The sequence below is a fragment of the Maylandia zebra genome, linkage group LG23 (assembly GCF_041146795.1).
Source record: "Maylandia zebra isolate NMK-2024a linkage group LG23, Mzebra_GT3a, whole genome shotgun sequence".
NCBI lineage: Eukaryota > Metazoa > Chordata > Actinopteri > Cichliformes > Cichlidae > Maylandia > Maylandia zebra.
In genome coordinates, this window is record NC_135188.1 from 12,933,441 (window position 1) to 12,953,835 (window position 20,395).

At 39.8% G+C, this 20,395-nt stretch overlaps 2 protein-coding genes and 1 long non-coding RNA gene across 4 annotated transcripts; 1 reads left to right on the forward strand and 2 right to left on the reverse strand.

The window, feature by feature from the left end:
* Positions 1-59: 59 nt before the first annotated feature.
* On the reverse strand, positions 60-4,914 carry LOC101486886 (spindlin-1). The gene is made up of 5 exons (XM_004552781.5): positions 4,759-4,914; positions 4,066-4,107; positions 3,559-3,806; positions 3,232-3,465; positions 60-2,250 (listed from the first exon to the last, which is right to left on the reverse strand). Exons 2-5 carry the CDS (start codon positions 4,083-4,085, stop codon positions 2,045-2,047), a joined length of 708 nt encoding a protein of 235 aa, XP_004552838.3. The 5' UTR covers positions 4,086-4,107; positions 4,759-4,914; the 3' UTR covers positions 60-2,044.
* Positions 4,915-6,115: 1,201 nt separating this feature from the next.
* On the reverse strand, positions 6,116-7,684 carry LOC101487647 (serine protease 57). Of its 2 annotated transcripts, none has more exons than XM_004552783.3 (5): positions 7,585-7,684; positions 7,289-7,442; positions 6,998-7,127; positions 6,601-6,855; positions 6,116-6,500 (listed from the first exon to the last, which is right to left on the reverse strand). In XM_004552783.3, exons 1-5 carry the CDS (start codon positions 7,622-7,624, stop codon positions 6,348-6,350), a joined length of 732 nt encoding a protein of 243 aa, XP_004552840.1. In that variant the 5' UTR covers positions 7,625-7,684; the 3' UTR covers positions 6,116-6,347. The 2 variants fall into 2 exon arrangements, with proteins under 2 accessions (XP_004552840.1, XP_012774966.1); XM_012919512.4 differs by having other exon boundaries at positions 7,289-7,454; positions 7,585-7,648.
* A 1,770-nt stretch (positions 7,685-9,454) lies between these two features.
* Positions 9,455-13,139, forward strand: LOC143415062 (uncharacterized). Its single transcript, XR_013095676.1, has 3 exons — positions 9,455-9,694; positions 11,276-11,431; positions 11,857-13,139. It is a non-coding gene; the product is annotated as an uncharacterized LOC143415062 (long non-coding RNA).
* Positions 13,140-20,395: the final 7,256 nt, after the last annotated feature.

The window sequence follows — 20,395 nt, forward strand, 5'->3', positions numbered from 1 at the left end:
TTTGATCTATCAAGTCATATCACATATAGTACTCGGTCGACAAAAAGTGTAAGACCATACAAATGTGCAAAAATCTTTATTAATCATGACAATAATAATGACACAGTTCACTGTTGATTCTGCTACAACTTGAAAAGAGGGGGAGATGACCTAAAGCGTGAGGAAGAGCACACGCAGCCATTTATGATCGGTTGACTCCACTGTACACGATGCAGACACACTCCACAGCACCGCGAGCGGCGATGTTTAGTGTCAACTTTTTTTTTTAAATCTAAATGTAAGAAAACATTACCCATTCTGCCACGTGTTATCACTTCTTCACATCCAAATAAAGTTTATAAACCTTGAGGCACTGATCAGATATGATGCATGCAGAAAAAAAAGGCAAAGGCTGAAAAGACTGAGGCCAGTTCAGCAACTACAACACGGTAACGAAAGCGAGATGACGTCCACGTGGCAAGCGAAGAGCCTTAGCTTCCCAAACATTGATTATGCCTAATCTTAAAATAAATTTCTGATCCCAGTGAAGCTCTTCATTGAATTTTTCTTTAAGTTTAGGACTATGTTTAATCCATGAGTGGGAAACTGGCTGCTCGTATTTGCAAGACTATGAGTTCCAAAGGGAGGAGTCGAGATTAGTCACTGAACAAATCAGTTGATTACAATCTTTAAATATTCATATTTTAATTAATGTACATTACTTTTTCACAAGAAGCTGGTGTGGCGTTTTAATGAGATACTCTTAATAAACTGAAGTAATCACAACAGGCAACATTACAAGTAATTTTACACAAGTTTCGTAGATTAAATACTGTCATTATGTACTATAGCTATTTTTTTTCTTTTACATGCGTGTATCTTAAAGCAAAATTCTGCCACATTAGCATTTAAGGAAACACCGTTTGGGGGAAACTATTAAAGTGTACCATTACCTAAATATGTAAACTTTATACAATAAAGTGCTCCCCACAATGTCAACAGTGAGATTATACAACCAATGATAATGTGCATTATGTTTGACGAACTTTTTCAAACTGCATTAAGAGCACACACACATCACTAATACAAATTGATAGTTTTAAAACTTTGCTCCAGCTGTCAGTGTTACCACTTTGAAATGAGGACCAAATAGCAGCCTCCCTGGGCAAAGATTAATTAAGAGCACAGTCAGAGAAATGGTAAGTACAGTATTGCAAAATGATAAGCCGGAAGGCACTTTATGATATCAGTGGGATCAAATTCATATGCAAATTTAGTACTTTAATTACCAGCACAAACATGATACTTGCACTCTTGATGTTAGGATTTAGGGCCTGTGCAGAAACCTTCCTTCAAGGTCATGTTCAGCACGAATGGCATATGCAGCGTGCAGCCACTTCATCCAGCTATGAAAGCTGAAATACTTCACGTGGTGCAAAGGTGCAGGAATATGTTGGCTTTTAAAAAGAATTGGCCTCAATTAAGATGGTTTTACAATGCAACTTCCATTTATCTCTTCTGGTGTTAAGTTAATTTGATATTCTTTGATGAACACACACACACACACATTTGCATCTGCCCATTTCTTTTAATAACTACCTCAGTGGAAAACACCTAGTCCATAGGTGTGTGTCAACACTTATCGTCAATTTAGATAAGCCAACATAAAGTGCCCTTTGAAAGGAGATATTAAGCAGCTTCGTTAGTCACTGGAATTTAATTAAGAGGAGCACTTTTGGGGACAGACGTGAAAGTGCTGCACAAATGTTGTGCAGTGCAATCTTTGACTTTGTCCAGACTTTAAAGTTGTATTTAAAGTAGAGCAGCAACAACAAAACAAAAACTTTCTCTCTGCAAAACAGCCAAGCATAGCAGTGCTACAGTTATGCTGTGCATACAAATAAAAAAAGAAAAAAGAAATGAAAAGAGATTGCACTGACTTCTGAACAATAAAGCATGTCAGCTATTTAACCCTGTCTAGGCTTTGAATAACAGATTGTAGCAATGAGTGGAACAGTAGCAGGTGGAGAGATGTCGGGGAATTAGATAAAAGTGTCCACTATCTCTAGGTGGTTTTGACAAGGTCATAGACATGAATATGAAAGTCATCGTCATATTTGATGTAGTAGACAGAGGGCTTGGCCGGGACCTGGTAGATGACCAGGCCTGTTCTTTTCACACCCTTGTCAGTAACGTACTCCACTTGTTTCCCAACGAGACTCTCCGTCTCTTCTCCTGGCTTCCTGTCTGCAGGCAACAGGTGCTTGTTTTCTGTGGAGAGAGGTTAATCATTACAACACCAAGATTATAATTACAGAAGAGATGAAGAGTAAAATAAAATCCTGCTGCTGGTGAAAGCTGTTGATAAAAAGAAAAAAATAATGGTGTCATTGTCATAATTTTCACAAATTAAAAAAAAAACTTACTTTGTTTTTATACTTGGCTTTTTATACTCGTACTATAAAGGTCAAAGCATTTTGCATAAAGATCTCTCTATTTGCATTAAACTTCACTTGAAGTTAATGTGAATACCTATCTCTGACAAATCAGATGTGGAAATTTCTTCACATGCTGGAAATGGTCGTTTAGTGATACTATTATTCAATCCTTGGGCTTTATTTACACAGCATGGCAGCTATATTAGGTATCTGTAATACTCAAATTTAACTCAAAATACTTTATTTTAAGGGAAATAAAGTAGGGAAATGCTGCTCACTTCCTTCAAAACGCGTCATTCTGCCAGAGTGCTTCTGTAAGTAAATAATAATGGATTGCATTTATAAAGCGCTTTACAATTCCACTATTCATTCACTCTCACATTCACACACTGGTGGAGGCAAACCACAGTTGTAGCCACAGTTGCCCTGGGGCAGACTGACAGAAGCGAGGCTGCCGTATCGTGCCATCAACACCAGTAGGAGGTAGGGTGAAGTGTCTTGCCCAAGGACACAACAACCAGGACGGACGGAGCTGGGGATTGAACCGGCAACCTTCCGGTTACAAGACGAGCTTCCCAACCCCGTGAACCATGGTTGCCCCAAATACGACTGATTAGATGATGAACACAGACACCGATCATGTTTTTGTTTGTTTTTTTAGCTCACATGGTATTCATGCCCAACAGAAGAAAAATGTATCAAATGATCTTCAAAGTGTAAAATTGATTTATATACATAAAATGGGCCCAGTTTAACTCATTTCTAATGCCATAGGACAAAAGTGTTTATAAATTTTTACAGAAATTAGCAATACCTGCTTCAGGCAGAATCCTGAGGTCTCCTTCAGCATAGTCGTCCCACAGCTGGTACATATAAAGAACGGGGTCCTTTTCATAAGTAATATAATACCAGTTGGTCATAACTGGTGCTTTGGAGAGGACCATGCCTCTCCACTCATTCTTCTCTCCATCTTCCTTTTCAAATAAATGCTCCACCGCTTTGCCAACCAACTCCTCCGCCCCTGGAGGTGTCTTGACTTTATTGTTTACTGTGGAGACAGAAGCATGAAAGAGAACAATACAGACCCAGCTGTAACTCCAGAATCTGAAGTATGAACTGATCAAGGCAGACGCTGACTTACCAACTTTTTCTGACAACACTTGTAGGTTGGACACTCTCTCATCCTTGAACAGCTCAATGCCATAGACGCAGTCAAAGCCATCGTATTTCACCATGAAGAGGGAAGGATTTACACAAACTCTGTCAAGTACTGTGCCCTTCCATTTGCTCTGATTCCCCCTCTCACGCCAGTTATGCTGAATGCGGACTCCCAGAATGTAGTTGGGGTCTGGGGTTACTGCGTCACTCAGTTCCCCGCTGCTCCGTTTTCTGGTAGAAACAAGACGAAGATGCAAGTCTGTGAGCCTGAGCCTTACACACAGGTCCAACAACCTAACCTAATTTGCTCTTTTAAAAATGCACCCGAGTCAAAATACAGTATGACCTTTGTCACATTTCTCAGCTATTTGTTCATTTCTGTGGCTTCCACGTGATTAAAACACTTGGGGGGTTTCTTGCAGTGACTTCTTTGTGACAACGACGGCACAATGTGACATCAAATACATACAGCAGACGCAGATCGACATACCTGCCCCTTTTCTTGGACATGCCTCCAGAAATGCAAAGGTTACTAATTAAGAGAAAGACAGGACAATTAGTTTGGCTGCCAAACTGACAAGCACATGTATGATGATTATACAGTAAGAGATGCCACACACACATATATTTATGAAACAGATGCTGCCTGTTCAACAGACGGACAAGTCCTCGAGCCAATGAATTTGCATGACGGAATAACTTCCTGGGTATTTATTGACACAACATTACCATAGAGGTCACTGTATACTAAGACAAGACTGTGTGTGTTATAGCTGACACCAAGCCTCCCCTCATCTTAGGATCACAAAGTCTTAACAAAACCGACTGACAACTTTGAGAAAAGCCGTTTCACTGCTATGTGCGAAATTACAGGATTTAATGTTAGAAGGTTACAGTGTGGCGCAAAGGACTCACCAAGTTACACATAAAAGCTGACTGGCAAGGCCATTAGACCCTTTACGTCACATGTACCCTACCTGTCCTGGACTAAAGCCAGCACAACGCCTCTGTAGGTTATCGGAAACAGTCTTAGCTCTACCTCAATGCAGATGTTACTGTAGGTAAGTGTAGGCGGACACATACATCCAGCACACTCTTCGTTGTCTCTAATGGCAGCTAGCAAACACAGCTAAAAACTGTGTGTTTACAGCCTTGTTCTCTATGTGGAACATATTTTCATTACCTTTAAGCAGATTTCATATCAGCATTGTGCAGTTCGTCTGGCAGAGAAATGTTGCCACACACCAACCCGCCTATGTAAAATCTCGCGAAACCTGTGGGAAAGGGAAAGGAGGGGGGAGAAGACTCTATATCCCGTCAAGCCGTGAGTCACCAGAGCCGTAGAGAAGAATGAGAGCAGGGCGCGGGGAGTGATGGGAAATGATGTTTTGGTTTCCGCGAAACTGACTTTTTTTTTTTTTTTTTTACACAAAACATAAACAGTTTCAGACAGTGATTCGTGAATACTGTCAGCTCGTGTGTTTTAGAAATATGAGAAAGATAGCTACACAACACAGCCAACAAGCAGGAAAAATGAGGTCAGAATTTTCTATGACGCAGGAGTTGCCTATGGTTTCAATTAAAGGGACAGACGGTATTTGTTTTAGTTTTTTGGCGTCACTGTTTGAGCTGTGAGAGCATTTAGTTTGTAAAATTAGAATATTACTCTAAAACATGGGAATTTAAAGCTTACAACAATACTTTATAACAATAAGGAAGCTGTTTTAATTAGATGGACTTAAAATATTGTAAAAATAAATGTGCCGGCTTAGAATTAGGAGTTAATAGGTGTGGACAAATATTAGACACATGACAAGGACACTTGCATAGTGTGACCTTCATGTTTTGGGCTGCCTTAATCATCTGAATCAATCTTAGCAATCTTAATCTTATTTTAACATATGCACAGAGCAAGTAACATATATTCAGTATGATGTTATATAAGCTTTGTAGTGTTTCCCATAAAGCCATTACTAGCTGCTCTCCCCCTAAAGGTATGTTAGAGTACTGCAGTTGTTGTTGGGGTTTTTTTGGTTTGTTTATTTGATTTTTCAATATATTTTTTAAAAGTCAGTCAAGCATAATTTCAAAAACACATTTTAAAAAGTAAAAACTGGAGGTTAATTAAAAAATAGTATCCAATAAAATATTCTAGAGAGGAACAAATATAGTCAGGCTCAGTGTGGAGTGAGTTTTCAATATTTAACGGCAGAGACAAAAATGTTATATGGTTGAAATGCAGCAGTTATGAATATGACAGTGTTGGAGGCCTTCTTTTTTTGTAATACCTAAAAAAACAAAAACAAACAAACAACCGGAACAGGATGCAGCTGCCTCCCTGTGACTGAGAATGACAAAGATATTCAGTGAGCCTGTGCTTCATGCTAAATATTTTAACTCTTCCGTGAGGTATCATTATACTAGTATCACTGCATGATGAGGAAAATGATTTGCATGAATTGAGTGTTTCAATATTTAGTGTAATGTTCGGTACGCCATCCAGCTTTTTCAAAATAAATAAATAAAACCACAATGTACAATAACTCTCGAGCAAAAGTATTTTATTTTAGATTGTGCTCTTATTTGAAACACATTGAAGTGCACCAACAGCAAAGAAGAAGAGAAAAGCATGCATGAACCTTTCCTAACCCATCTGAAAGGCACACCTAAAGCAAAAGGATATCTGTGATGAGTGCAGAATTACAAAAATCAAGGCTACAGCACCATAATCCAATCAAGCGTTGCGACACATTATCAGTTAGTCTAACTGGCCTAATTGTCATTCAACACCCTTTGAATCCATGCCCGGAAAGAAGATATGCGTGTATAGACATCGGGGGTTTGGGGGTCTCCACATCGCCTCCCAGAGAAAGAGATAACACCTGCTGCATCTCCATCGCACACCAGCGGTCCACCTGAGTCTCCCTTGAAGAGAAATGATAAAGTACACTTAAGTACACTTATGCTTTGTTTAAAATACAGGTTTTTCAGGTTTTTCCAGTACTCAGACACTTTAATCTCTTACTGAGCAGAAGCCTTGAAGGCTGTGGGAGCCCACACCGCAAACCATCGACTGTGTGATGGGAACTTGTCCCCATCTCCTTTTGCATATCATTTGTGGCAGAGTGGTGACGTTGACTTCCTGAAGCGTTTTTGGTAAGGTGTTGTTATCGCCTATATCGCCCCAGCCTGCTGTGATGCACTGGCTGATTTGATTCAGCCTGCCAGGTTTCAGAGAGATCACCTGAACTGCTTGAGACACTTGGGCCCTCCGGTTCAGCTGAGAAGGAGATCAACAACAGGAAAAATACTTTAAAAAGCTGAACGGTGTTAGTATTTGCATAACCTTAACATCACAAGTTATGTTTCTGTGCAAATTAGAAATGATCATGATCATGTTAGCAGACAGCTGTTGTTCTCACCTTGAGGAGCATGATATCATTTTTGTGTCCATCATAGTCTGGATGCGGAAAAGATTTGACCACAAGGAATTGCTGCTTTGTTGGCTCAGTACCCGTCAGGGAATCAACTCCCAGCACGACTGTGGGTATTCTACAAATTGCAGCAACATTTATTATGTTATCAAGAATCCAAAGTTAATAATTTTTCTTCCATAACGAAGAAACCTATTATGATATTGAGAAAAACTGATAGAGGGGTTTTTTTGTCAGTTCTGCAAATGCTGCCGATTAAAGCAAACACTGAATTCGTACCCACGTGTCTCACAATGTGCTGCTGTGAGTACAAAGTCCTCTCTCACTAGTGCTCCTCCACACAAATGGCGACCTTGAAGTTGCACTGAGGCCATGTAGGGGAGTGAGTGGGGGGCAGCGTCTCGGCCTCCAATAATCCGAGAACCGTCAGCTCCTGAAACACAAACTAAGACGTCATTTGTTTATAGCAATCCAGGACAATATGTAATTAGTAGTAGGATAGGTAGCAAATAAAAATATGCACAGTGTTTGTCAGATTTTAGATTATTTTTTATCAGAAAGACATGAAAGCTTACCACTGAGGACAAACAGCAGAAGGAAGAATCTGGCTACCATGGTCACTGGTGAAATCCGCACTAAAGTTTAGGGAAGCAAATGTCTCTTTTCATGTTCTTTTGTATTGCTTAAGTGTGTTTGCTAACATGCTGTAAGGTGTCTTGTAAAGGTCTTGGTAAAAATTACAAAACAAGGTTTCATAATTGATGTTAACGGGCAGTGGTATTTGAGCTGTAACTAGATGCACACAATGCTCAGGAAGTTTAGTTGTTCATAATTGTTCCTCCCTAATTCTAGTTTGCAGTTAACTACAAGTACTAGAGGTGGACGGATCGATTCAAGTATCGACAGCATCGATAACAACACTAGTATTGGTATCGAAATTCAGCGTGTAGCCCGCTGAACTCTGTTAATTATTTCTTTGGAAAAAATAAACCTCAAACATGCACTGTGAAAAATGTCAGAATCTTTTTGTGTGCGTTAGAGAAAGAAAAATGTAGATTCCAGGTCTCCAAAAACCCAGTTTTAAAACACATGAAAAGCTCAAAGGTGTGTTTTGTTGTGTTAACTAGTTATTGTGGAAAGTAAAAAATCACACTTATATAGTGATGATGAAAATGTGTTCAGAATTTGCAAATTGAGAATTCATCTCATTAATCAACTTCAGCAATACTGGCTCTGTATTTACTTGTTATCAGATCGATACTAAAATTTGTAGTGTGGCGCAGCACTACTGTGAATGAGGGAAAGTGTGAATGTTGGACATTTTTGTTGGAATGTCCAGGCAATGTTAAATGACAAGATATACGTGTTCAAATAGCATCAATTAACACACAACTTCAGATTTTTTATTTCTATATGATAATATTCATGACTAAACAATAAGAACAAGTACTCTGATGTTGTCTGAGTTTTTGTGCAACGTATCGGTATCCGATCAGTGTCGTCAAGACCACCCTGAATTTTACTTGGTATCGGATCGGAAAGGAAATAAGTGGTATCGCACATCACTAATAAGTCTGTGTTTGAGTGTTTGTAGTTACGGGTAATATGGGATACTTACACTTCCCCTTTTGTGTGTTGAAAAGAGTGCTCTTAAGAAACGCTGCGATTTTGTATAGCACAATATACCACACCCCAAAAATACTTCTGCTTTAACCTAAAACTGGGTTTCTTGCTGCATGCATAAGATTTTAAATTTTAGATGCATGCTCCCGAAAAACTGTAGGAAACTGATTAATGCACTTCCTGTGATTTTGCATTTATAGAATCAGAAATGTGATGTTTGAGAAATGGCAGGAAGAGAGAATATCCCTTTAGTAACAGTAACAACATGTTTGTGGTGAGCTCAACTGAACACCGACAAAAAAGTTCTTTATTGTTGGTTCATTAAATAAAAAAAATAAAGCTCCAAAGCAAAATTGAACTTTGAGAAAACTTAATAATAAATACAGCAACTCTAAGTTTGGTTTTATTTTTGCATCTTGTTAAACAGCAGACAGCTGAGAAAAAACAAGAATTACATTAACAACAGGTGCACTAGAGGTGGCAACAATGAGACAATTCCCAAAACAGGAATAGTTTTACAGCTGATTCGCATTTTTTCCATCCTCACCTTTTTAATTTTGCATGCGTCTTGGGTCAGTATGCATATGGATCTCTGATTCATGAAGTGAATCAGATATTCTATCAGACTCTACTCTCTGTGTAATGTGCACTGGGTACTAATTGCACTGGTAACTGTACCATAAATATTACAACAGACCATAGCCTCAGACTTTGTGCCTCACAAGCCACCGTGAACTCACAGATAAGTTTTTAAGTAATAAGTAAGCTGTATCTACACTGAAAAAAATGCAATAGGGTGGTTGTTGAATCTGCATAGAATTACTTCATATATCCAGCATGACTAATTTAAATTTCACATCTAAACATATTTTTGTCTTTTAATTTTCACATATTCTTTAAGAATATTCATTCTTTTAGAACAAATCATGTTGAAAAGAAACAAGTTAGTCGTGTTTTATCCTCAAGCTCCGCCCCCTGGAAAGGAAAAATCGGCTGCACTGTCCGCCATTTTTGTCTCTCGCTTTGGAAAATCTACTACCATCTGGAGTTTTACACTTGAAGGTAAATAGGATTTTAAAGCTAACACACCAGTGAGAAAGAGTGTAGACCCTTTATATATGTGGACTTTTACTGGGGTGTTGTTATTTTACAGGTATGTGGGCTGTTTATCGAAAACCATGAAAGGCCAATGTTAGGCTCCAGTTAGCTAATGGTAACCGAAATTATGCGATAAGCAAATTAGTAATTAACATATATAATGTGAGTTAATATTGTTTGTATATTCTTTCAGTCTAAATTAACAGACTATTACAAACTTGCATCGGTGTCTGTAGTAAGTGGTGGTACCTGCAGTGTCTTAACCATTAAACAAGCTAATGTAGGGCCGGGATATGACTAGTTTGTTGAAACATGTCTGCTGCCAATGTGACTGCTCACACACGGTAACATTACCAGCACATAGCCACAGCCGCTATAAACATGCTGAAAGGTCAATCTAGCTTCTGTAGTCAGCAGCTGGAAGACTCAACACAGACCCAAGATTCAGTGTAACGGTTATCTAAATGTTGTGTGTCCTGTTTGTAAGCCCAGAAAAAGAAATTAAATAAAATGACGACCTTGAGCTTCAAGCTAATGTAAGCGTAATGCTATAGCATAAAGCGACTAATGCAATGATGACGTTGTTAAATTAGTAAAAATACAGTAAATATATCCAACATGAATCAGTTATATTTTTGGTCTAAACATAATTAAGTCTCACGCCTTTCACTTGATTTAGAAGGATGTTCAGTCTTTTAAAACCAGTCATATCAAAATAACAGAAAATAGTTGTGTTTTCTGTTGAAACTCCACCCCCCCAGGGCGTGTTCTGCGAGGGAAAATTCACTGTGGCGGTCCGCCATTTTTTGTCGTTGCTTCGTTTACGTTTGGTGCTGAGCTTTACTTTGTCGAGGTAAACTGAAAACTACATGTTTGAGAGGAAACGAAGAGAACATCCATTATATGGGGAAGTTTTTCTCATGAATTCCTGTTGAGCAACATAATGGAAAAAACAAGTCATTCCTTAAGTTAACTAACGATAATGCTAGCTTAAGCTGCAGGACAATATTATGTGCATTAGCTTTTTTTCAGTGTGTGCCCAGTCACATTCGCTTGTTTTTTCTCAGTGAATACAGACTAACAAACTCGTGTCCATTTAGTTAACTGGTTGTACCTAAAATGTTTTAGTTAAACAGTTAAATAAGCTAGTTTGCCATGGGGTGGGCTCTGTTGGGGGGGGGGGGGGGGGGGGGGGTGAAGATTTGCATATGTTATCTCACATTCTGTAAGGTAAATTTTCTGGAAAGGTCAAATTAACTAATTTAACTAAGTATTAATGAAAGACCTTGATGTGTATATGACAATAATAGATGTAGTTTCTGGGTCATTTGGCAGAACTGCAAAATGGCCAGAAGGAGGCAACTGCTGTGATTGCAAACAGGCTTTGGGTGGTATGGAAGTAAGGGCAACTATGGAACTGCTCAGCAACATGGGACCCATAGCTAATAAATAGTAACATGACAAAAAATAACAACTTTGTGTGGATGTAACCTTGTGAGATTTGAGATTTTGACAGCATTTTTATGTGACAACTTGTCTTTTTAGATAAATGCAGAGTTTAAGCGCATTACCACCATGCCACTGCAGTCCAGATTACTCTCGCAGATAGATGTGCTATCTGACAAACTCATAAAGGTCTTCAAAAGGCGAGGAGGACAAATAGGAAGAAGACTGCAGAACATTCTGGAGCCCACGGCCCAGGTAAGAAAAAAATAATTTGTGTATACACTTTAGGGAAAATAATAATTTTAACAAAATGCTGCTTGTCACTCTATGCCAGGAGTATGTTGAAAATCACCTGGGATTTTCACAATTTACCATGGGTGCGTTTTTTGTTTTTGTTTTTTCTTTTACCTGCATCAGAACGATGTGTGGAGTTCATAGTTGAACACCTCTCTATGCTCTGACAGTATTCTGCTTCTTTGCATGGAGATTTCACTTCATGCATTACCTTTTTAAGCATTCTGAGGACTCAAATCACATGCTGTAATGAATCCATTTTTGTTCACCTAATGTGTTAATGTTAACATTTTTTGGAATAGTGACACAGATTAAAATAAGATTTGGTATAATGTTCTTTGACCAGTGTTCTGTTTAATTAAATTTTGGAATTCTGCATTTTCTAGGCCACAGATGAAGCCATTGTCCAACGATCTAATAAGGAAACAACCATGGGAATTTACATCATAAAGTCAAGAGATGCCAATGGCAGCCCTGAGGACATCGGGATAGTCCTTGAAGGCCAGAGAGTCTGGCAGGATTTGGATAACTATACCCTAGCAGCTGCAATGCTGTTTGGACTAATGTACACTTTGAACCTCACCTACCCACTGGAAAAGTATACCTTCGAGGTATTATAGAAACTGGTTATGGAGCTCAAAAGGAACAGCCTTTCAAAGAAGGCCCAGGTTCTCAGGACCAGACTGTACGATTGAACAGTTTTCCAGTTATGATGTGGGAACAACATGTTTACCTCTTCGAATATGTACCATCCTTTCTTTTAAGCCAGCACTGGTAAAGTTGCAGTACATAGTGAAACTTATTTTTCTGGCACTTTTCAACTTGGGGCCTTTATTACTGCAGTTTTCACTTTTCAAGCCATGGTTTTTGTTTTTTTTTTAAATTCAAACTTTGAATGTCCATTTTTCTCAATGGAAATGGCGCCTTGCACCAATTTCACCAATTTGCAATTTTTTTCCCAAGGTGCACCACTACAAACAGATTGCATCGTGTAGTATTAGTGATTGTGATGTTTAGTGATAGAAGCAAGCCAATACTAATCAGTTTAGGTCTCTTGGGTTGTGTGCCTGTGGGTTAACAGCTAGTAGCAATCCAAACAATGTCAGGAGTGATTCCACTCCTGCAGATGATGTTAGGCCACTGCTAGAGGAATTGCTAAATAATGTTACACATGAGCAGTGGCAACAGTTGCGGTCTGATTACGCCGAAAATGCCACCATAGGAAGGCTGTGTAATTTTGTAGATAATGTCATAGCCCTATGCTCACTGTCGGCAGGTGCAGAAATGAGGTTTTGCCAGGACACTGCTGTCACTAGCACAACAACAGTGGCCTCAAATGAGACAGAAACAGCTCCTGAACAGACCTCTAACACAGTTGACCGCAACACGGAAATACCAGCTAATATTTCACAGAAAACAACAGTCAACTTGCACAGCACAGCAGAAAATTGCCCTGGTGTCACATATATCACTGATATCCAAAATACTACGGAAACACCTGAAAACTCAGAGGATAATGCATGGCTGGCAGATCAAATTCAGGCTGTGATTCTACAGAAAGAAATGGATTTGTTCAACATCCCAGAAAATAGCACAACAACAGTGTCCTTAAATGAGACAGAAACAGCTCCTGAACATGCACAGACCTCTAACACAGTTGACCGCATCATGGAAAATCGAATCTGTGTGCCAGTTGTTATTGTACAGAAAGCAACAGTCAATGTGAACAGCACAGCAGAAAATTCCGCTGGTGCCACACTTATCACTAATGTCCAAAATACCATGGAAAGACCTGAAAACTCAGAGGATAATGCATCGCTGGCAGATCAAATTCAGGCTGTGATTCTACAGAAAACAAGGGATTTGTTCAACATCAGGGAAAATAGCACAACAACAGTGGCCTCAAAGGAGACACAGACAGCTCCTGAACAACAGAAAACAACAGACAACATGAACAACACAGCAGAAAATGTTGCCACAAATATCATTGATACAACTGACGAGCCCAGAACTCTAATAGACAAGAAAAACCGTGACACCACGCAGGCTGTAGATAAAGCAGGAACCTCTTTGGAAAATAATGTAACCCCAAAGAAATCCTCTGCTCAACATGAAGCCAGCATGCAAAATCAATTCAAAAAACACCCTTTGGCAGCAAAGGAGGAATTGCCTCAAAACAAAGAAAAATACCGATTTTTTGTGGAAATATGTATGGAAGAACTAGTTAAGCGGGTTATAAAAAAATCAGGTAAAGTCATAAGTCCAGAAAGAGTTTTAGCCATCTACAAGAGGCTTAGCAAAAAGATCTGGGCTAAGATCGGGGATGAAATTGATCAAATCCCCTTAAGGAAGTTCAAAAACTTTGAGAAGGTGATTTTCAAAGCCCTGTGTAAACAGTGGCAAGAGGCAGAAGTAGTTCTGCGAAACATGGAATTAAATGACCCAACAGTCGACAATACGATTGTTAAAATTTTCACAGAAGAGGCAGCCAAACTCTCGAAGAAGCCAAGTTGCATACGTCGGTTTTTCTCATCTATAGGCCGACTGTTTTGTTTCACCAGGAGACAAAACAAGGTTGATGCACTGTAAAATGGTAAATGGCCTGTATTTGTGTAGCGCTTTCCTAGTCCCTAAGGACCCCAAAGCGCTTTACACGTCCAGTCATCCACCCATTCACACACACAGTCACACACTGGTGATGGCAAGCTACGTTGTAGCCACAGCCGCCCTGGGGCGCACTGACAGAGGCGAGGCTGCCGGACACTGGCGCCGCCGGGCCCTCTGACCACCACCAGTAGGCGTAGGGTGAAGTGTCTTGAGCCACGATCGCCCCTGATGCACTGTAGAAAAAATTGTGATAACCCCTTGGAACGGTCGCGGCAGATGGCTGTCCCCTCACTGAGCCTGGTTCTGCCGGAAGTTTCTTCCTCTTAAAAGGGAGTTTTTCTTTCCCACTGTCGCCAAGTGCTTGCTCAGAGGGGTTTTTCTGTTGGGGTTTTCTTTTTAATAACTTTTAAAAAAGTTATCAATAAAAGTTATTAAATTTTACACTGATTTCTGTTTTTTTTTATTGTCTGTAAGTTGAATAAATACATTTGTTATTTCTTACTCAGTTCAAACTGTGGGTAGAAAATGCTGTGCTGTCATGTGACCTGTTCTCTCTGTCTCTCTCTCTCTCACACACACACGCACACACACACAAACAAGGAGTGTTTTTACCTCGTCTAGCTGCCTCTGTGTGTGTGTGTCTCTTTAATTCATTTTTCTTTGTAAGCTACAGAGACCTTCACAGGACAATAATTGTTCCTCGTGTTCGCATGAAATCACTAAATACATGCAGCAAAGCCCAGAGGACACAGGTAACCGATACAGGAGACTTTTCCTGCCCTTCCAGGGAGAAAGTCGATTTCTTCAGTTATACTTCCTGTTGGTTTTTTGGTTTTTACGTTGAAGATTTTAGATGTTTGGCTTTTAATTCTGGTACTCCTGTTTTAATTTCAAGGACTGAGGTTGTTCTTCTTGCACCCGTGGACAGAATCGTCTGTTTTTATAGTTTTATAGTTGTTTTGGAGTCAATTTTGCTTCAGTTAGTTCATTTAAAATATTTTAAATAGTTTTTTTTTTTTTTTCAGTGGTAGTTTGCTGTGTATTGTGTTGTGTGAACTTGGCAAACTAACTAAAGGAAACATGTCCCAGGTCTGGTTTGTGGTGGTTGTCTGCTTAGTAATGAACTCTGCAGACCACATCAAGCTTTCTGCTTCCCACAGGTGTAGCATATGGACTGAAAGCAAACAGAGGTGTTAGTGTGTTGTTGTGTAGTTTCTATTCAAGCTGACATCATTTAATGCTGTTTCTGCATGCTGGTCAGTGCCATCCAGACAGCAGGTATGACTGAGCTTTTGAACCAGGAGAAGGTGTTTACCTTCTTCGCTCCCAACGACGATGCCTTCAATGCACTGCCGCAGGATGAACTCAGCAGGCTGATGTGTGAGTTTTATTCAACTACACAGCTTCTCTTCATTCACATTCTTAATTTATCCACATGGACACTTTCCACACACGTGTGTAAAGCGTCTCTCTTCTTTACAGCAGCTTATGCTGAGACAACCCGTTCTCACTCCCGACGCGTAAAATAATGACGATTTGTCACGTCCCTTAACTTCTCATGCTGACGCCTAAGGTACCCTTCCACGTTTTTATGTTCATTCCAATATGAACCCGCTCGCGGCGATCGCGCGCTGTGCACAGCGGTGTGTACTCTGTGTGTTAACAAGAAAAACGCATATAAGAAAGTGGTGCGCAAAAGCAGGGTAGTGACAGAATTGATATTTGAAGCATGTGTACCTGCACATTAACACACGGGTACTGTGGAATATATTTTTTACTCACCTAAAGCGCTCGTGCTCTCGTCCACTCCCCGCAAAAAAATAGCAGCTGTGCGGTGTGTGTGGCATCGGTGCTCTCATCGCATGCGATGGAGTAAAAATCAAAAGCACAGCTTTATCAGATAGTTGCAGTTTAATGTTGGCTGACAAGTCTTCAGTGCGTCGCACAACTGGATTTCTGGACATGCTGACGTTGTTGAAGTCCTGAATTTGTTCCGGGCACATTATTTTTGGTGACTTTAATGAGGCAGTGTTTTATGAGTTTATGAGGTCTCCATCTGAAAAAGGCTCGCCATGTCTTGCGATGAGTTGGGCGACTTCATAGCTGGCTATTGTAGCCTTTTACTGGACCTTTTGAGCACAAAGAAAATACTGTTGCTGACCCCGCAGATCAAACAGACACACTTCCCCTTGAATTCTTTGAAGAAATATTCACTCTCCCACCGTGTCTGAAATTTTCTGCATTCACTTTCTACCTTTCGCTTCTTTGGTTCTGCCATGTTTAGTAACTTGCATAGCTGGACTGGCCATCGGGCATTTGCCCGGTATGCCCGATGGTGATTTTTCGTTTTTATGGGCCGATGGGGCTATTGCGGAGCTTCCACAGATTCAGTAACATTAGCAAGTGGTGGAGGCCAGCAGATGCAACACGCTGGCAGGTGGATGACGGAAAGGCAGGAGGAGCAGAGACCCGAGGCGGTGAACTGAACTTCAGGTAAGAAGTTATGACCTGCAGTCTATCTGGGTCAGATATAAACCAAGTTTAGGTGGAGTTTATTTTCGTTATGCTGGCTTTTTACAGTCAGTTACAATAACTCGTACTGCGTACTAGCTAGCATGATGGAGTTTCTATACTGCTGTTTCAGCTACAATGAAAAAGACACAAAGCTGGAGTTATTCTGTGTCTTTGCTGCACAGCTGCCTCTTCTTCTCTCATTCTCCCCCCTTCCTCTCCTGTTCAATCACGAAACTGATCAATGATCAGCTGATCGCTTTTCTCTCTTGTTTGTTTATCTCCCACTTGGCGCCAGAAAGAGGAAACCGGCGGATGTTGTGCTAAACAACAGCAGCACATTTAAGCTTGATCAGCTGTTGTTAGAATTTATTTAATATTAATTTCTAGTATCAGCTGAGGTTTGCCGAGCCACAGCTATAAAAGCTGCTGGTCATGATATCGGTTTGGTTATCTGGTGAGAGGGAAACATGAAGATGAAACCAGGCCTGGTTTCATCTTCATGTTTGTCTTTACTGGATCATCAGAGCTGAACAGGTGATGGAGAAACAGGTTTACCTTTTAGGTGACACGAATGAGTGGAAGGGAAGTTATGAACAGTTTCTGAGAGACAAATAACACCAGGATCATTTTCTAAGTAGCTGACAGCTGGTAACTGTGCAGGGGCGGGTCTAGCAAAGTTTTGCCAGGGGGGCCATGTGGCATTAACAGGGAAAGGAGGGCACAAAGAAATACTTCTCTTTGTTATGTCATTTAAAACTTTGAATAAATAATTATCTGAATCTTACAACAAACGTTTTCATCTGATGTAAAATGTATAGAAATCCATTATTGTACATAGTAATTTTTTCAGGGTCCCAACATAATTTCTTCAGAAGTAAGTACTGTATATGATGCCAGTATTTTCCCACATTTTCTAGATACTGTACCAGTACTGTGTGTAAAATGCCATCAAAAAGTCAATTAGGTTTTATTCTTCCTTACCTGTCTTTCTATCTCCTTTCACTTTTTAAAGGTTGCCATGTTAGAAAAAATGTTTTGCCCTGCCATGCTGTTTATTGATGTGGCAAATGAATGGTTTATGAAAATATATCTAAATCTGTCATCAGTAGTCAGTAATGATCATGTCTCACCTCTAGTCTTCTCTGTCTTAATTTCAGGTTTTCACCATGTGTTCTAGATAGTTTAGGAGGTTAACTCGACCAAGCAGTCTACTTTTGGGTACTGTTTAGAATACCAGAATAGGGAGGATGGTGTAGGTTTAAGTTTATTAGATTGATACATATATACCAACAAGACAGTGTACATCACTGTGACAACAGCGGGGGTTTTTTTTTCATTCAAAGGCTTTATGGTTTTTCCTATAATACCTGGTGGGCCAGTCTCTAGTCAAAATGCCCAGGCCGATTTTTTGTCCCAGTCCAGCCCTGGTAACTTGGGGTAAATTTCTTCTGTGATTGTCCTTTTTGGTGGAGCAACTGCCTTGATCAACAGTAGCTCCTCCTGGTGTTAAAACTGAGAAGTGCAATACACTCAGGCAAAAGTTGAAGTGTGGGCCATATTCTATTCTATTTATAAAATTACTTGTGGGCCAATTAAAAATGGACCGCGGGCCGGAGTTTGGACACCCCCTGATTTACATTGTAGATTCTTACTGAAGGCATAAAAACTATGAACGAACACATGTGAAATTATGTGATAATGAAAAAACAGTGTGAAATAACTCAAAACATTTATTATTTTTATTTTATATTCATCAAAATAGCCACCCTTTGCTTTGATTACTGCTTTGCACTCTCTTGGCATTCTCTCGATAAGCTTCATGAGGTGGTCATCCTAAAATGGTTTTCCAACAGTCTTGAAGGAGTTACCAGGGACGCTGAGCACTTGTTGGTCCTTTCGCCTTCACTCTGCGGTCCATCTCATCCCAGACCATCTTGACTGGGTTTAGGTCAGGTGACTGTGGAGGCCAGGCCATTTAGCGCAGCACTCCATCCCTCTCCTTCTTGGTCAAATAGCCCTTAAACAGCCTGGAGGTGTGTTTGGGCTCATTGTCCTGTTGAAAAATAAATGATGGCCCAACTAAACTGGATGGGATGGCATGTTGCTGCAGGATGCTGTAGTAGCCATGCTGGTTCAGTGTGCCTTCAGTTTTGAATAAATCCCCAACAGTGTCACCAGCAAAGCACCCCCACACCATCTCACCTCCTCCTCCATGCTTCAAGGTGGGAACCATGCATGTAGAGACCATGCGTTCAACTTTTCTGCATCACACAAAGACACAAAGGGTGGAACCAAAGATCTCAAATTTGGACTCATCAGACCAAAGCACAGATTTCCACTGGTCTAATTTTACATTCCTTGTGTTTCTTGGCAAAAACAAATCTCCTCTGCTTGTTGCTTTTCCTTAGTTGTGGTTTAATAGCAGCTATTTGACCATAAAGACCTGATTGTCACAGTCTCCTCTGAACAGTTGATGTAGAGCTGTGTCTGCTACTGGATCTCTGTGTGTCATTTATCTGGGCTCTAATCTGAGGTGCTGCTAAATTGCGATTTTTGAGGCTGGTGACTCGGATGAATTTATCCTCAGCAGCAGAAGTGACTCTTGGTCTTCCTTTCCTGTCCTCACTTGAGCCAGTTTCGTTGTAACACTTGATTGTTTTTCCGACTGTACTTGGGGACGCATTAAAAGTTTTAGCAATTTTCCGGACTGACTGACATTAAGTTTTTAAAGTAATGATGAACTGTCGTTTCTCTTTACTTAGCTGATTGGTTCTTGCCATAATATGAATTCTAACAGTTGTCAAATAAGGCTGTCAGTTGTGTACCAACCTGACTTCCAAGCATATGTGCCAACAAAGCCAAGGGTAGCTACTTTGAGGAATCTAAACTATAAGATATATTTAGAGTTATTTATTTAAAGAAATAACGCCAACAGCTAATCCTTTACAGGACCACCAGAATCACCATGTATGATGTCACCACCGTGCACTGAAAAAAGTACAAAAAAAAGAAAAAAGAAATATAAGCTGTTGCGTCATTAAATGGTTGAAGAATAATTGTGAAGCAGGTCAGAACACAGAGGAGACAAAACCATGCATGATGTCAGCAAAATGGTTAACTTTTCTTTGTACTGGTGTCAGGGGGACCCTTTTATGGAGCGGTTTGCTTTGTTGGCAAGTATGATTATCATCTACCATATTTTGACTTTCAACCACATCCTTTATTCAAGGTAAGTTTGTCTGTTTGACACTTATCTTTGCAACTTTATCTTTATATTGTTTCCTCATCAGTCTGAAATACATTCACTACTGTATGATTATTCATCATTAATTTTGCACCACTTGCTGCTGTTGTACCTCACTGTCATTTATCAACTTCTTCTTTGGTCTAAATGTTCTTATTTGCACCTTAGAGCTTCTCAATTTTTGTGAAGTTAAATACCTTCGTATGTATGATTTCCAGCTGTTATCTTTTACTTATTTTGGGTTTTATGGAGAAAAAAAAATGTAATCCATCTACTAAACACAATATGAGTAATTTGACTTTTCAGTTATATCCAGCCGGCGACACAGAGTTGATAGTTAGGACTTTTTCACCATATTTCGAGCCAAATGTTCCCTGCAGTATTTTTTTTTAAACTTTTATGTAATCAGTGGATTGAATATTGAAACTTTAAACTATTCTCTGTAGATATACTCTGTGATATTGTATGTTTTCTTTCATGTTGTATGAATCCTTAAACAACAGCCAATGTAACAACTGACTGTAGAACTGTTGATATGGCAGATTAAGCAAATAGTATGC

Excerpts from the sequence above, each read along its gene's own strand:
- LOC101487647 (XM_012919512.4), bottom strand. The coding sequence starts at position 7,624 with ATGGTAGCCAGATTCTTCCTTCTGCTGTTTGTCCTCAGTG. Across the intron at positions 7,128-7,288 it reads GCACATTGTGAGACACGTGG|AATACCCACAGTCGTGCTGG; the intron begins GTACGAATTCAG and ends TGCAATTTGTAG. Across the intron at positions 6,501-6,600 it reads GCCTTCAAGGCTTCTGCTCA|GGAGACTCAGGTGGACCGCT; the intron begins GTAAGAGATTAA and ends TTTCTCTTCAAG.
- LOC101486886 (XM_004552781.5), bottom strand. The coding sequence starts at position 4,085 with ATGTCCAAGAAAAGGGGCAG. Across the intron at positions 3,807-4,065 it reads ATGTCCAAGAAAAGGGGCAG|AAAACGGAGCAGCGGGGAAC; the intron begins GTATGTCGATCT and ends TGTTTCTACCAG. Across the intron at positions 2,251-3,231 it reads CAGGATTCTGCCTGAAGCAG|AAAACAAGCACCTGTTGCCT; the intron begins GTATTGCTAATT and ends CTCTCTCCACAG.